This window comes from Haliotis rubra, unplaced genomic scaffold (assembly GCF_003918875.1).
Source record: "Haliotis rubra isolate DU_JTF1 unplaced genomic scaffold, ASM391887v1 Scf841, whole genome shotgun sequence".
Lineage (NCBI taxonomy): Eukaryota > Metazoa > Mollusca > Gastropoda > Lepetellida > Haliotidae > Haliotis > Haliotis rubra.
This window is the reverse complement of record NW_025767570.1, coordinates 301,763-320,398: the sequence shown is the minus strand read 5'-3', so window position 1 is coordinate 320,398 and position 18,636 is coordinate 301,763. Positions and strand designations below refer to the sequence as shown.

General features: G+C 40.1%; 1 protein-coding gene across 1 annotated transcript; it reads left to right on the top strand.

Moving 5' to 3' along the window:
- Window positions 1-3,835: 3,835 nt before the first annotated feature.
- Window positions 3,836-18,636, top strand: LOC124262510. Its single transcript, XM_046697019.1, has 3 exons — window positions 3,836-4,442; window positions 15,069-15,203; window positions 18,206-18,636. Exons 1-3 carry the CDS (start codon window positions 4,259-4,261, stop codon window positions 18,460-18,462), a joined length of 576 nt encoding a protein of 191 aa, XP_046552975.1. The 5' UTR covers window positions 3,836-4,258; the 3' UTR covers window positions 18,463-18,636.

The following is an 18,636-nucleotide window of genomic DNA, read 5'->3' as shown; positions in this document are numbered from 1 at the left end:
TTCGGCCCAAGGAACTACATGGTTCTGCTTGGACTATGAAATATTCAAGCCATGGGCTTTCCACACAAATGAAGTTGTTCAATCACGCGAAACAGAAGGTACATTACGCACTTGAGTTCAAGTCAGCATTGACAGACAATTTACTACTGGGGGGGGGGGGAGAGAATTAGCGTCCTCAGAGCAGCATACAATCTGTCAGACACTTCATTACGAGATGACCAAAATTTAAACAGATTTGTAACAAAAAACTTTGAAACGAAGCAACACTATGTAAATAGCCCTTGCCTGAATCCCATAGGGAGACATGCAGAAAATTGGTGCACTGATGAGTAGCTCCACGCCAGCAGTCTGCCACTGCCACCAAGGACTCAGCTGCTGTAAAACCATTTACCAGGGGAAGCAACTGAGCGGGACATGAGACTCCCCTTCTATCTAGGCCAGCGGACATAGTGAGTTAGTGAAAATTGCTAATATCGTATGTCTAACAACACATATAGCATACTAAGAGTGATGTTCAGAAAATCACTAAAATTCCACTCCAATATCACATTCAAGGGGAAAATCTGACTGTTGAGATGAAATTTCATATTCTGTCATATAGTTTATTTTATTTTCATTATTACAGCGGACATAAACTTTGAGACAATGTTTATACACATACCAAAGGGAGTGTGTTAAACTGTTAATCAATTTCTTCAACCTAAACGAGCAGACAGAAAGAGGCAAATGTCCACCATATGCCGTTATTTTGACGTTCCGTTCGCATCCCCGAGACACCAACGACTATTCTGGTTTTTAGGCAACTAAAGCAGGGGCGGATACAGCATTTTGAGAAAGGGGGGTGCACACTATTGAGAAAAGGAGGGGTGCACACTTCATTTTCACCCATATTCAATGGTCACTTAACAAATTTTCAGCACAAAAGGGGGGTGTGCGCACCCCTGCAACCCCCACACACACACACAGCTGCATCCGCCTATGTACAGTACATACAATACAAAGATTATTGCTCCTTTGTTGTCATCTATGTTTGGTGTTATAAACCTAAACCTTATATTCATCACCATTCATTTGATGCTCATTTAATGAATTTATAACATGCATAAATAGTGGTAACACAACTCAGTGTTCCTGACAAAGGTTCCCATTTGACATTTCTTGTGTCCGGGTTAATTACTCAATCTTGTTTATTCAGGTCTGACGTAGCAATGCTTTACATGTTATGTAATATACAGTTGAGTTCCTCAAAACATCCATCGAAGAACTAACCGATAATAATAACATGTCGGGAGAAGATAGTGATAAATCACACAAACCTACTTTCGAGATAATCGCTTTTGAAAGCTTGGTCATTCGTGAAAAATATTAGTGTGACTTTTGAAATAAACTAAAACTATTTTGTAATCATTTATACTTCTGGTGGTGAGCAAAAAAAGACACAGTATGTTTTTTTACAGGAAATTATGTTTTTATGTGCTCGAAGATACCTACTGTAAACATTTTGTGTTGGTTATCACTTTCATGCCAAAACGAGTTTATCATACTCTTTCTCAAAGATCGGTATTTGTATTTGTGTTAACCCACATCAGATTCACATTAATAAGGAAATGGACGACTCTGTCGTTATAAAGAAATATAAATATACTAGTGGAAGTTAATAACTGTGCATTATTTGATGTTATGCTGTTTTTTAATGCAACAGGATAATAACATGATTTTTGATGCTTTCCTAAATTAATGTTTAACTGTTGACAGGATAAGACCGAAATCTGTATGATTTGACACTAGGCATCGTGACACGCCCTTGAAGAGATGTGGTGTCAAAATAATGTCAGTTCACAAATTCAGTATCGTGTGTGTCTACCATTGGCGTTGGTGCAGGCTGGACAACGACGATTCATAGACGACACTAAGCGATTGAAGAAAGCTTGGGGAATGTTCCATGACTGAACCAACGCTTGTCCCAATTCAGCAAACGTTATTGGCTGATTCTGTGCTTGACGTAAACGTCGCTCCATTTCATTCCTCGATAGGGGACATGTCCGGAGAAACAGCTGGCCAGAGAAGTACCGGAATGTTCAGCTGTCTCAACACGAGCGACATGTGGACGGGCGTTTTCTTGCTGAAGCTTGAAGTTACGCCTATGTCCTTCAATGAACGGCTGCACATGAGGTCCAATGATCTCATCCCTGTATCGCTGACCTGTCAGAGTGTTGTGCTCCCTCAGTCGGAACTGATTGGACGTACGGCCGGAATGGTCCGAGCAATCAACTGGCAGTCTGGAATCGATTCCTTAGATGGGTCAGTCGAATGTGTTTGTCTTTCTGACATTTTGTCACACCGTTCCTCCCATGTTCCCATTATGTTGAAAACGTCTCCATAGAGATGAGATCGTGTTTCGATGGACACCAAAATGTCTGGCCACTTCATTTTGGCCCATTCCAGCCTCCAGCATAGCCACGGCGTGGCGACGCTGATGACATACGCGCAATTTAGGTTGAAATTAACGTGTTTTCCTCAACATTCAGAGGCTAGAGAATAATCAACCGATCTCCAATTTTCAACATCAGGTGTCAAAAAGCATGCAAAAAGTGAAAACGTTTATCACGTTTGCCACACGCGATGCGTGAGATCAAATTTCCTGCAAAGTGCATTGCTACATGTTTATTTTGGGTAAGTAAAAAAAAATACAAAGAAATACTGAGATCACTGTCACAGATGGATGTTGGTTTACAATGACATCCCTAAACATGTGGAATTTTATTTGTACCAAAAATGTGAAAACCCATCTTTTGTTGTGTATTTCAGCTTTAGTGATAACCAGAGCACACAAAGTTTTAAGTAAAGTGTTTCTAAGTGCATATGATCTGTTTAGTCATAATAGAAGAATTTACATGAAAGGCTTTCCAAATTGGGTGGATAGTGGAATATCACAATTCATAAACTAATCAGTTTGGCAAGTGCATGATAACCCACTCGAAATAAAGAGTGAAAAAGTAATATTTTTTAACATTTAAATGTCAAGAAAATGTCAGAATCAGATCCTGTGAAGTTTCTTCATAGTTGGGACCATGGGTCCAGTCATCACCTTCGCTCTGGTAGGATATTTCTCTCAAAACATATTCATCAGATAGCATGTGTCCTGCCATGATTTTGTGGCTTGTCATGGTCTTGCCAAATGGGCACCACATGCATGTGCCTTATCCTACATATAGGCATGATGCAACTCTGCACCTTGCCAAGTTGGGGGAGATAACTCATGATCACATAGTAATACTGAACCTTGGAAACCACTAAATATAATTATCTCGAAAAACCACGATATGTGGGTTGTCACTATTTTACCCCGACCCATTCAATTTAATTAATTAATTAATGCTATTCTGAACAATGGATTTGTCAATAGTTAGTATTGTGTATGTAGTTTTACCCTTTTTTAAGACGGAATACACCCATATCCTGTCGTCAATTCATCCCATATTTGGGGTTGTTTCACCCCTAATCAATAGTTGCTTGACCCAACTAATTGAGTATAAATAATGCTTAAATATGTTACTTCTTTTGGGCAATGTTTTTACAAAAATCAGGTAGGTGCCACTGTGACATCAGACCTGTACACAGTCCGTCTCTGTGTTCCAGCATGCCGTCAGGACTAATAATAAGGTAGGCGCCTGAACAAGGAGTGTGGTGGTGCTGATTGTCATTTTATGTTCTTGTGCACATGGGACATGGTTCCGAATAAAGGCCTGAATAGAGAGAAGTATTCTATTTCCGTTATCTAATGCATATCACATAAACCTTGCGACCAATGCACACAGCGACGCTGACTGCTTCATGTAGTTAGATACAGGCGTCCATTCTTATTCCATTGAAAGTATGATACAAACTCGCGACTTCATCTGTTGACTACCGCAAGCTCGCACACATCTCAGTATTGACCATATGCTTCGTCTTTTGTTCGACCGATCAATATAAACTGCTGCATCTTTATTAAAAACAAATCATCGAGAAGACGACAGAAAGTCTCCAGCATTGAAAATGTATAATGCATGTGTGTGTTAAGGGTGCTTAGTGAGAATACTTACTGAATGATCCAATACAACTTGATCTTTCTGTTGAGACTGCTCAGAAAACAACCGACGATGAGAGGAACGTTTCTACTTCTACTTTTACCAACTCTTGCAGTAGCTGAAACATGTGACCCCTTTTCGGCAACAAAAGCTGATGCTTATAACGACAAAAAAATTCCCAATCGGAAATGTGGACTGTGAACAATCTGACCAAGGCTGAATGTATGTTCGAGTGTCTGAAGGACAAATATTGTGTCAGCTTCCACTTCAGTCCTTTGGGACCAATTTGCGTGGCTCTACGGGAACGGTTTGAGGGATCCAGCGTTGCCTCCACGAACGCCCTTGGTTATCACCTCTATCAAACTGATAAACGTAAGTAATGCTCCAATGTTTTAAAAAAAATAAACTGTACTGTTTTTGTGCAAGCGCTTTTGGAGGCATCACATTGGAACTAATACGGTACCATTGCCCGATTCATTAAAGCATCGTTGCATCAGTTTGAATGTAATTATTGCACGACAATAATGGATACACATATGTCGAGTTCAGTATTGTTCTTGGTATCCAAAGAACACTTTCCTGTGTTGACGAATGTATTGGTTGTACCCAAAGAGGCAGCATGGATTGAAATTCTGCTAAGTGCTCGTTGTCTTCGTTAAACACGCTCAAGGACGCAGTATCCACGCCGTTGAGATATCCATGTCCTCTTTACGGATTTACATTCTCCCAAAAAAAACTGTGATGAAATCCAAGTTGCTGAGAAATGAAACCAACATTCATAATCATATTTTGTCATCCTACCAATGTTTGTGTACATTTGAGTACAGTAATCCCTATTGTCGTTAGCTTGTCTGTCGTAGTCCATAATGAAGTTTCCATTGTAATCTTTTCTGGGAGTCGTTCGACTATCAGAATATCGCTTAACTCGCTTAACTCGTAGTGCCTGAAGGAATATGTGACACTGTATTGAGGTTTGCAGACGTCGATTCTTTCAACAGTGGGATATTGATAGCATGTTGCTTTATGCGAGCTTGTATAAAAAACTTTGAATATCATGATATCTAACACTTCTAACAATAAGTAAAAAATAACATCAATGACATTCTGTTCCAGCCACTGTGGCCTAACATTCAGCTTTAAGAAAAACATACTTTTATTAACACCGGGGAATGTTCTATGGTAAATACATACTGGATGAGACTGGTATAGTGTCATTGCAAACTTCAAAGAGAACCTGAAAAATTAGAGGCACCTTTAAAGACCATTACAATCTATATCGCTGTGTATCTTCTTGTCTTTAACATTGCACCAATAAAATATCATCCATACTGAGGATATTTATAGCATATCAAACTTGACATGAAAGGGAAAGACTTTTGTATCCTCTTTATTACCCACGTTCTAAAAAGTGAAACCATCGTTAAAATAAAGCAATATTTTGCCTTCCTATATAGAACCGCACAACGCGGATTAACACATCATTGGTGATTAGAATGTCAACCGCTTCACTCCAGGAAAATGTACGCTGCGTATAGGCGATGTAGTTCCTTTAACTAGTCAAGAAAATAAGCAAATTGAGACCGAATGAAGTCGGAATCAAAATGTAATTATTTACAATTGATGATTTGGTGGCCTTCGTTTAGAATACAGCACCACAAACTTTGAAAATACGTCATAATACCCTTTTACGTAATTTTATATGATTTTGTTCCAAAGCACGTTCTCCAAACAACGCCCAATGACGCCTACATAGCAACAAGGTTGTCCAGCTCAGCGAATGCGTCTAATCTCCGCTCACTGATGTTTCATCTCTACTAGCTTTGTCATTGCATAAGCCCAAAGATGTTGAGAATTTCCAGTAGTTGTTTATCGGTGGATGCGCAATTTTTTGCTGGCACCAGTTTAAAAAAAATCGTTTTTCACTAATACGCTCATAGTCATATATAATTGTATAACGGGGTGCTGAGGTGTCATGTTTTGTGTATTTTTGCATTTTGTATTTTTTAATTTAATAGGAATGCGTTATACCGGTCACATTCTGCCATATTCTACTTTTTGCAGTTTTGGTCAATTAAATTATTTAAATATATTTTATATTTCGGTTTCAACGTAAATATTAGGACTAAATGAATTATAGATGTGAACTAGTTTACATATATATTTTGTTTTCATTCATTAATTTGCATCATTACACAGAAATGGAGTTTATTAGTATTTTTTTTCGAAGCGGTAAGAATGCATTACACGTCAGCCATTTTCGTGCCGGTTCGGTGAATGTATTCTATTCATAAATATTATTTCGAGGGGTTAGGGTTTAGGGTCTAGGGGTATGTTTAGGGTTAGGGACCAAATCCAATATAGTAGGTAGATGTCCCGTGTAATGCATGAGTATCATACCATTTGTTGTTTTTCCTATTGCATTTTTAATATTTTTTTCACACAAACACGGGAGCCAATAAACGTCGAAAGTACATGATGAAATGGTTTAATGTAGAAATTGTAGGCTAATGGAAATTGGCCTGGAACTTGCACTCCCGCCACTTACATACGCTACATTTGTTCAGTAATGATTCGAAGGCTAACTCACCCTCGTGCCGTCACTAAACATGCTCATGACACCATTCATTCCTCAGTGCGATCATTTATCCCTTATCAGTGTCCTTACAGTGTTCCCTACAACACCTTTCTGTCACAAAATCATCCGATGTTTTTTTTGTCTGTTTATTTTATTTTATTGTTTTATAAAAGCACGTCATTCATGCATGCACCGAGAAGTCCGCGTCTGATGCCTGACGTCAACACTCGTTTTCATATCTGCTCATTCCACACCACACGGAATCTTTGAGATTACGGAATGGGACGAGTGTGCCAAATGGCATTGGAGCCATTTGGCAATCGTCCGTAGATTAAAATCACGAGACACCAAGTCTACCCAAAACCTTCGGTATTGTCCGTGACCTATTCGACTCGTTCCGTTCATTTCCGTAACGTCAGAGCAATGCCTAGATAAATTTGCACGTTATGTAACAGTGTGGACGTAGCTCAGTCGGTTAGCTGTCCGAAGGTCGCGGGTTCGCATCCGACGGATTCTTACAAACTGGTTGCTTGCTTAGTGTCACTTAACTACGTGACCTAAATCTCGCCTGAACGTCTGTCGGACGTCACTGTCGGCCTAGTCGTCATGTTGAGAACTGTTCACAAACAAGCAGATAAAACGAAGCATTAGGAGCGGCACACACAACAGCAGAATAACAGGGAACTGTATGTCTCAAATATACTATTCGAGAAAAAGAAACGCATAACCCATGAATCTGTTCCGAAAATGTATTTTGAAACATGTATGACTCGTCCACAAACAGACCTTAGTACATGATTTTTTGCATCAGTTTAGAAGAAGGAAATGTCTATACAACCAAGTGGATAATTTTATAAAACGGAGCCGTTGAGCGCGATGGTGACGACGTAGCACGGGCCCGACGTCGGATCTCCTGGCTCTCAGTCCAATCTCTCTCAACCTGTTGCGTATAGTTTGACTGGATATCCTCCGAAGTCCAGGCACCCTGGCTGCTGTGCTCTCACCCATGGCAGTACGATCACGCAAATGTAGTACCTGGATGTACCAATCTTGGGCTACAGTGGTGACTGTGGTGACTGCTCATACATAACGCCTATGCGTTTCTTTGTTTCTTTGGGGATACTGTAGTTGTGGTTAATGTTCTTCATCGGAGGACGAGTCACTGTAAATAATACGGCGACGCTTGTCGGAAGACGCCAGTGACGCCTGCTCATGTCGATGTTTATGTTGAAGACTCCACCGTAAATTGGCCCTGCAAACACTGCCTACAACCTCGAAGGATTTCAAGCCTATTGTGTAATTTCATAGAAGTGTTCTCGTTTTACATGCTCTCAGAAGGTGTGAAAACCTCTTAATGAAGATCATTAATGGAACGAGTCATGAAAGTAGAACCGGTAATGTCAATGTTCACGTATTAGCCAATCAAATCATCCGAAGGTGTTATGAAAGCCCTTTACGAACTACCACGTGGGTAACACACACACACACACACACACACACACACACACACACACACACACACACACACATATATATATATATATATATATATATATATATCTATGTCTGTTTAATACACTGGGTGATTTCATGTTTGTTACTCGGAGTTTCATGCACACACAAACACAATTGTTTAGTGCTGCAATCATCAGACAAACTAGGAAGAATGTCATGCTTTATGGGGAAATAGGAAGATATCCGCTATATATTAAGATATATAAAAGAATAATATCATTCTGGCATAAACTAGCTACAAACACTCTTAAAACGAAATTATCGACCCTTTTATTCAATTTCATTATATCTTCTCCTCCAAACACTTTACCTAAATTGAAAAGTTTAAACTTGTCAAACAGATCTTATATAATTGTGGACTCTCAGAAATGTATGATGAGCCGTTCCTATGTTCATCAGAATGTATGATTACCCGTCCCTATGTTCATCAGAATGTATGATTACCCGTTCCTATGTTCATCAGAAATGTATGATTACCCGTTCCTATGTTCATCAGCATGTATGATTACCCGTTCCTTTGTTCATCAGAATGTATGATTACCCGTTCCTATGTTCATCAGCATGTATGATTACCCGTTCCTTTGTTCATCAGAATGTATGATTACCCGTTCCTATGTTCATCAGAATGTATGATCACCCGTTCCTGTGTTCATCAGCATGTATGATTACCCGTTCCTATGTTCATCAGAAGATGATCACCCGTTCATATGATTATTACCGTTCCTATGTTCATCAGAATGTATGATTACCCGTTCCTATGTTCATCAGAAATGTATGATCACCCGTTCATATGTTCATCAGAATGTATGATCACCCGTTCATATGTTCATCAGCATGTATGATTACCCGTTCCTATGTTCATCAGAAATGTATGATTACCCGTTCCTATATATGTTCATCAGAATGTATGATTACCCGTTCCTATGTTCATCAGCAATGTATGATTACCCGTTCATATGTTCATCAGAATGTATGATTACCCGTTCCTATGTTCATCAGAAATGTATGATTACCCGTTCCTATGTTCATCAGAATGTATGATTACCCGTTCCTATGTTCATCAGAATGTATGATTACCCGTTCCTATGATCATCAGAATGTATGATTACCCGTTCCTATGTTCATCAGAATGTATGATTACCCGTTCCTATGTTCATCAGAATGTATGATCACCCGTTCTTATGTTCATCAGCATGTATGATCACCCGTTCCTATGTTCATCAGCATGTATGATCACCCGTTCATATGTTCATCAGCATGTATGATTACCCGTTCCTATGTCCAACATAAATGTATGATTATCCGTTCCTATGTTCATCAGAATGTATGATTACCCGTTCATATGTTCATCAGAATGTATGATTACCCGTTCCTATTTTCATCAGAATGTATGATTACCCGTTCCTTTGTTCATCAGAATGTATGATTACCCGTTCCTATGTTCATCGGAATGTATGATTACCCGTTCCTGTGTTCATCAGAATGTATGATTACCCGTTCCTATGTTTATCAGAATGTATGACTGCCCGTTCATATGTTCATCAGAATGTATGATCACCCGTTCATATGTTCATCAGCATGTATGATTACCCGTTCCTATGCTCATCAGAATGTATGATTACCCGTTCCTATGTTTATCATAATGTATGATCACCCGTTCTTATGTTCATCAGAATGTATGATCACCCGTTCATATGTTCATCAGCATGTATGATTACCCGTTCCTATGTCCACCAGAAATGTATGATTACCCGTTCCTATGTTCATCAGAATGTATGATCACCCGTTCATATGTTCATCAGCATGTGTGATTACCCGTTCCTATGTCCACCAAAAATGTATGATTACCCGTTCCTATGTTCATCAGAATGTATGATTACCCGTTCCTATGTTCATCAGAAATGTATGATTACCCGTTCCTATATATGTTCATCAGAATGTTTGGTTTCAACAGTAGAAACAATCCTGAAAGACCAATATTTACAACAATGGCGATGTGATCTAGCGTCTAGTTCGAAAGGACAATTTTATCAAAATGTTAAAGACAATCTTTGCTTTGAAAACTACCTCTTCCTTGCCAAATCTATACATAATCCAATTCGTAGATTTAAGTTATCAAATCACAATTTACCGATAGAAACAGGACGCTGGTACAGCACTCTTAGAGAAAATAGACTCTGTAAACTTTGCGATTCTCCGTCTGTTGGGGACGAATTCCATTACCTTTTTAACTGTGAAGCTCTTTTCCAGATAATGTATATCCCAAATTATTTGTATGAATGGCCTAATCTGTTTAAACTTAAACGGATATTTTCAATAAAGAAAACAAAACATTTGAAAAACCTCGCTAAGTTTTTAAATGCCTTGTCAAATGCACTGAAATGGTAAACGAATTGTGATAATAATAATTTATCTAACTATTCTATTATCCGCCATCTTGATTGTATATTTATGTTAAATTGTATATCATTATATTCTCATGTACCACCGTGGGTGGGTCTTTAGAGAATAAAATGTTCTGTACTGTTCTGTTCAGCCTGCAGTTGCAGTTCTTCTCGCGAGGCGTTTGGCTTGCTGTTTTCAATACTGTCTTGTTATATGCCTTGATTTTCTGTTGGATGTTTCTCAGGTGTCTTACCTGGAAGTAGATATTTGTTATTACCGTAACAATCCTTTAATGTTGGGGGGGGCTGACTGTGCATGTTGTTTCAAGGGATTAACTTTCTGGGTTTTTCATGCAGATGTAGCTTACTCTAACCATTGATCTGTTGATGATCTTGTGAAGCTTGCTTTCGTGGGGGAAGTGTTTGTCTACCAGTTGTAGGAAATGTTTGCCAATATTTGTTTTGACTTTTTACTGAATGGCGGGTTGTACCATGTGATTTTTCTTGGGCGCCTTTTCGCTGTTTTCCCACCTGCAGGTTTTGGCATGAACTGTGTGTCTGGTCTGTAACCAGTTGTTGTTGTATATTTTTGATGATGTTAGGTGGGTGGTTTGAGTGAGAGTTGATGTAGCCTGTCTCGTCATTTGGTTTTCTGTATGGTTTGTGCGTTCCTGTTTTGAGGTCAAGGGTCACATCTAAGAAGTTGACAGTTTTCAGGTTGGTCTCGATTGTGATTTTTAGGCCACATGCCTGGAAGATGTTGATGAGGTTTTTCCTAAGTCAGTGATTGTACACAAGCCGAGTGAGAAAAAGAATAGTTCCAAGCAACTTGATTTTAGTTTGTCTGATGATTGCCTGAACAATCTGAACAATATCTGAACAAAAAAATGGAACTCTTGGAGAAATGGTTTATGTGGGTATAACAAGGAAGTTAACATTTTACGCTGCGATTCGGTAGAAGAGTGCAAGCATGGCGTCAGAGTGATGAACGGTATGTCCACTGGTGCGTAGAGGATCGATTCCGTGGCATTAGTGTAATGGTTTGGAGAGCTTTCTCTGCTCTCATGACTTCTCGTCATTCGTGGGAAGATCAATACAACGTGATGTCATGACAGGTCCTTGTGCAGGAGCTGAGGCCGTCCATGGTTGCTCATGGTCCAGGCCTCCAATTCCAACATGACTATGCAGTACCACATACAGCTGTTTTTTATATGAAATATCCTACAAAATGCGAGTATTGACGTCAAGGTCATGGAAATAATCTGAACTCAATTCCACAGAACACGCGCGGGACGCTCTTGGAAGACTTCATCATGCTTGAGACGTCAACTCCCAGAAAATGTTCAAGAGCTAGGCGCCATGTTGCTACAGTACTGGCCCAGGATGCCGTTATCCACAAGTAACACACTTCCTGCCATATATTTATGTTGGGGACAGAAAGTCACACATGTAAAGTTTCCTTTTCTGCTTAGCTTATTCTTTGAGACATTAAATGAAAAAGAGTTTCTTTTATACCGTGTAAGGATTATGTCCGGATGGCATATAGGGCGGGTGCGTACTTTGGGCATGCATAGTATGGCTGAAATATTGCCGATGTGACTTTAAATCTTAACTCACTCACTCATTGGGCATGCATAGAAATGTTTGACATCCTTGCCTTTGCAAATTCGCCTTCACTGCCAATCAAGCCGTTTAAATTGACGATCACGAACGCATAACGTCAAGGCAAAGGGTCACCCATAAATGCGATGTTGCATCGCTGTCATTTTCTCCTCCGGAGAATTTTTCGTCACTGGATATATGATCCGTTGTTTGGAGCAATATTGTAGACCTCTGACCTGACAGTTGACGCAGTTGACATCGACAAAGACTACAACGACGTCGCATGTTCAAGTAAATATTGATTCCGTTGTGAATGCAATGTCTCAGTGGTTTAATGTTTTCCGAAGCACGTGGAGTGTCTACAACGCTAGCGATAACTGTATCGCTATCCTTCAGACATTAACCTGAAACTTTTAACTATTTGCGGTCGACTTGGTCCTATTGTCAAACAGAATTCCATCGTCAGTGTACACACTGAATAAACATCGGGAATCCCCTAGATACGTTTTTGATGTATGTAGTCTGACTTTCTTACGAATCTATATATGTACCTATAAGGTGATTTTGTCGGAAGCAAGTATTGGCCTGTTGTCCAATCTTTATGTTTTCCATATCCAAGCGATTCTGTATCAGTCTCAGAACTATATTATTTTCCCTTCCGTCCAGCCAGTACTGCAATGCTTACGCCTTAAATGAAGCATGTCTAGATTTTCCCAGGTTCAGGGCTTGTTATCATCTGCAAGAAAACTCTCTCGAGGGTTCGGTTACAGAGTAAACATACTAAACTCCTGTAGTGGGCGGGACCAACATATTGGTAATATTTGCATCTTCCAACTCTTAATTCGCAATAAGTTAGTGAGGCTAGACGTCCTGTAGCATATGTATGATGTCTTGTATGCAGTCTATAATGTAAGCATCTCTATCTAATGTAGCTTTAAGTAAGTGCTTGGAGAAAGATTCCTTCATGATTTCTTTTAGTAAGTATTAGTTTTTCACTGCTTCAGTCACAGTATGACTGGGGTCTTAACTTATTCGAAAACACATGGCAACTTATGCTTCATTGTGACAATGATTAAGCTGAGGTGAGGTGAAATTGGGTTTTACGTCGTGCTTGAGAATATTTCGCTCATATGACGACGTGCATGCGTGTGTGTGTGTTTGTACGGCTGCTTGTACTAGCCCAGACCGAAGCTGGTTTTATAGTGCTAGCCCACTGAGATACCATGCCGCAATGAAACATGGATACCCCACTCAGATACATTATACTGACTCCGAGCCAACCAGTCCAAGTTGTACCCATTAATGCCGAGCGCCAGGCAGGGACCAACAAGTACCATATTTTAGCGTCTTTTGGTATGACGCGTCGGGGATCAAACCCGCGACCTTCCGCTCTCCGGGCGGACGCTCTAACCACTACACCACGGAGACGGTCGACTTTGTAAGACTTCATGAACTCAATTAAGAAACCTCTTTTTCCGAATGTAAACTATTTTTCATAATAAGTTTCCATAGATACGAAGTCTTGTACCACATACGTCGATAATATCTACTTGACCTTCAACTTGAATTTGAATAGTGGTCCTCCTTTTAACGATACGCGGTATGGAACCCGCTTAATTATCTAGGCCTTTGAAATATTTGCAGTCACTAGCATTTTCTATTTTCTACCCCAGACATGAATCAAAATAGGTGTGGGTATATTCCGGGTGGTAACTTAAATTTCAGACAACGTCTGTATGAATAATGTCTGGATTCTGACTCAAAAATAGGTTATACCAAATATTTGCATATTTACACTTCTACAGTATTTTACATCGGCAGTCATTAATACATTGTATTTATTTTCTTTGAAAATATATTATTAATGAAATAGATGTAGCAATGATCAGTCAGATAACTTATGCAGTTGTGTGGTAAAATTAGGGACCTAACGGTTCATGTCCATGTGTATACACTTGCCTGTGCTTTTATTGTAAAAGGTAGTGTATGTCGTGTATGTACAATTATTTAAAATGCAATGTAACTTCCATAACAAAAGACAAATAAAAACATTTTACACACTTATGAGAATGTCTTATTGATATCCTACAAACACCAAACACTCACACACACACAATCTCTCTCATTGCACACTCAGATTCACACTCACACACATTCACACTCGCAACCCTTCACACACACACACACACACACACACACACACACACACGCACGCCCGCCCGCACACACGCACGCGCGCCCCCTAACATTAATATCGCTCTGGTTTGACATGTGATGCATTGAAGTAAGTTTAATCAGGTTGAAATCGTGAATGTTGTCTTTTGTTTTCAATTTCAAATATAAAGGTGTCAACATATAATAGATTTTAATGGCATGGGGAATTGTTAAATTAACCAACCAATACAAGAGTGCTCTTAAGCGGGCTTACAAAAGACAGTGTTGTTGAGTTGGGTAAGCTTTATAATCAGTTTCAAGGTATGATTGAGACTTAAGACACCGGTAATGTTAACGTCAACAATATGGCGTGTGGTATCGATGGTGTACAATATATATACACCGCTTGATATTCTCATGCGTGTGTATGTTGGGGTGTTTGTTTATATCAACCTGAACGTGTTTAGTAGATTACATCAAACCAATCACTATATTGATGTCTAATATATATGAGTGATGTGTTTGAGTATTTGAATGAAGCGTCCTTGAAATTTATGCCTATGTCCCTTGCCACAAACAACTACAATTATCCTGCTCTCGGGAAGCTCTCTGATATACTCTGGCCCTCTTTTCATCACTGTCGTGCGGGAGGTTTTCCCAATCATTGTTATATGCAAATTTGTAATTGTATTGAGTTTGAATAACGATCGAAATGAACAGAGTGTCAGACGAATTATGTTTCAGAATGTGTTTTTTCTTAAAATTCAGCGTTGACCAAGGTAGGGTCCGACTGTGAGCTGAAAGTGGACTGTGCGTCTCTCCCTAACTCCCACTGCAACGACGGAGTCTGCAGGTGTGACGTGGGCTACGGACCGGACGGAGACATGTGCCGCATCCTCACGGGTAGGTTAAATGAGAGTAAGAACGATAAAACTCTTCCTTCGTTAGCAAATGCATGCGCTAGAGGATTCGATTTATGGGTGATAGGGTGTTGAGTCAATACGTGTTTCGAAAAGTGACATGATGTGAATCAATGTGTGGATGAGCGACATGACGTGAATCAATGTGTGGATGAGCGACATGACGTGAATCAATGTGTGGATGAGTGACATGACGTGAATCAATGTGGGATGAGTGACATGACGTGAATCAATGTGTGGATGAGTGACATGACGTGAATCAATGTGGGGATGAGTGACATGACGTGAATCAATGTGGGATGAGTGACATAACGTGAATCAATGTGTGGATGAGTGACATGACGTGAATCAATGTGTGGATGAGTGACATGACGTGAATCAATGTGTGGATGAGTGACATGACGTGAATCAATGTGGATGAGTGAGACGTGAATCATGACGTAAAATCAATGTGGGATGAGTGACATGACGTGAATCAATGTGGGGATGAGTGACATGACGTGATGATCAATCAATGTGTGGATGAGTGACATGACGTGAATCAATGTGGGGATGAGTGACATGACGTGAATCAATGTGGGGATGAGTGACATGACGTGAATCAATGTGGGGATGAGTGACATGACGTGAATCAATGTGTGGATGAGTGACATGACGTGAATCAATGTGGGATGAGTGACATAACGTGAATCAATGTGGGGATGAGTGACATAACGTGCATCAATGTGGGGATGAGTGACATGACGTGAATCAATGTATGGATGAGTGACATAATGTGCATCAATGTGGGGATGAGTGACATGACGTGAATCAATGTATGGATGAGTGACATAACGTGCATCAATGTGGGGATGAGTGACATGACGTGAATCAATGTGTGGATGAGTGACATGACGTGAATCAATGTGGGGATGAGTGACATGACGTGAATCAATGTGTGGATGAGTGACATGACGTGAATCAATGTGTGGATGAGTGACATGACGTGAATCAATGTGTGGATGAGTGACATGACGTGAATCAATGTGTGGATGAGTGACATGACGTGAATCAATGTGGGATGAGTGACATGACGTGAATCAATGTGGGATGAGTGACATGACGTGAATCAATGTGGGGATGAGTGACATGACGTGAATCAATGTGTGGATGAGTGACATAACGTGAATCAATGTGTTGATGAGTGACATGACGTGAATCAATGTGTGGATGAGTGACATGACGTGAATCAATGTGGATGAGTGACATGACGTGAATCAATGTGTGGATGAGTGACATGACGTGAATCAATGTGGGGATGAGTGACATGACGTGAATCAATGTGTTGATGAGTGATGACGTGAATCAATGTGTGGATGAGTGACATGACGTGAATCAATGTGGATGTGGATGAGTGACATGACGTGAATCAATGTGTGGATGAGTGACATGACGTGAATCAATGTGTGGATGAGTGACATGACGTGAATCAATGTGGGGATGAGTGACATGACGTGAATCAATGTGTGGATGAGTGACATGACGTGAATCAATGTGTGGATGAGTGACATAACGTGAATCAATGTGTGGATGAGTGACATAACGTGAATCAATGTGGGGATGAGTGACATGAAATCAATGTGGGGATGAGTGACATGACGTGAATCAATGTGGGGATGAGTGACATGACGAGAATCAATGTGGGGTGTGAGTGACATGACGTGAATCAATGTGGGGATGAGTGACATGACGTGAATCAATGTGGGGATGAGTGACATGACGTGAATCAATGTGTGGATGAGTGACATGACGTGAATCAATGTGTGGATGAGTGACATGACGTGAATCAATGTGTGGATGAGTGACATGACGTGAATCAATGTGTGGATGAGTGACATAACGTGCATCAATGTGTGGATGAGTGACATAACGTCATCAATGTGGGGATGAGTGACATGACGTCAATCAATGTGTGGATGAGTGACATGACGTGCATCAATGTGTGGATGAGTGACATAACGTGCATCAATGTGTGGATGAGTGACATAACGTGCATCAATGTGGGGATGAGTGACATGACGTGAATCAATGTGTGGATGAGTGACATAACGTGCATCAATGTGGGGATGAGTGACATAACGTGAATCAATGTGGGGATCAGTGACATGACGTGAATCAATGTGAAGATCAGTGACATGACGTGAATCAATGTGAAGATTAGTGGCATGACGTGAATCAGTGTGTGGATGTGATGAGTTGCACGACGTGAATCAATGTGACAAATTGTGACAGGACGTGAATCAATGAGTGGCATAGCGTGAATCAATGTGTACACGGGTGATATGACGTGACTCAGTGTGTTGATGGCTGACATGGCGAGAAATCAATGTGTGGAAAAGTGAGTACGTGAGTGAGTGAAGTTGTTAATGAGTGAAAGAACAAGTAACATGATTGAGCCCATGCATTCTGATTGTTACTCTTCTGACACAACTCAACAACAACTTGTACAGACCACACTATAGATTCGGTTGAGATGCTAGTATTTATGACCCAATCAAATCTGTACACATCTGTAAAATCTGTTTTGCTCATCTGACAAACAGGGTGACATTCTTGGCTACTGCATTTTAAATCGCCAAAGTGCATTATTTATAGAAGGGAGAAGAGACAACATTTTCCTATAAAGGACTTGAAGCAAGATAATTCAAGAAGTCCAGGGCCCCGTTCCTGAAAGCGATCGTAGCGCTACGACTGTCGTAAGTCTATGTTAAAGTATGGGAGTTACGATCATCTTAGCGCTACGATCGCTTTGAGGAACGGGGCCCAGTACCTTAGCATTGTAATATGTATTTTGTGGATAGTGTTCCAATGCAAAAATAATTTTAAAAAACACACGAAAATCCTCTTACAATTCTTCAGATGTCATACACAACTACAGCACTGAATCATCACTCAAAGGATCGTTATTTTATCTTGAATCACCTACACCTGTCTTTTGTTATTCAGAATGTTCCACCTTCAGCAATAACTTCACACTCTACAAGAAGCTGGCCATCGGGGATCACGACATTTTGAACCGTCCGTCATCTAACTACGAATCCTGTCCCGAAGCCTGTATCACCACGGCCGGGTGTAAGTCGGCTGACTTGGATTTCCAATATAACGTCTGCTACATGAACACCCACACCTGGCTGGGAGTGCCTGTCACCGCGAATCACGACAGCTTAACATTTGACTTCTTCCAGCGGGAATGCCTTTGGTAACCGACAAGGCGTTTATTAACATCTGACGATTTATTATTCTACATGGGTAGGGTTTAATCATCTTAAAGATATGTTCCAAAACATAACTAATTTCTACAAAAATATTGTTCGTTTGAATTTTCGCAAGCCCTGGAGACTGTTCTATGTACAAAAAGAGAAAGAAAAGAAGTACAT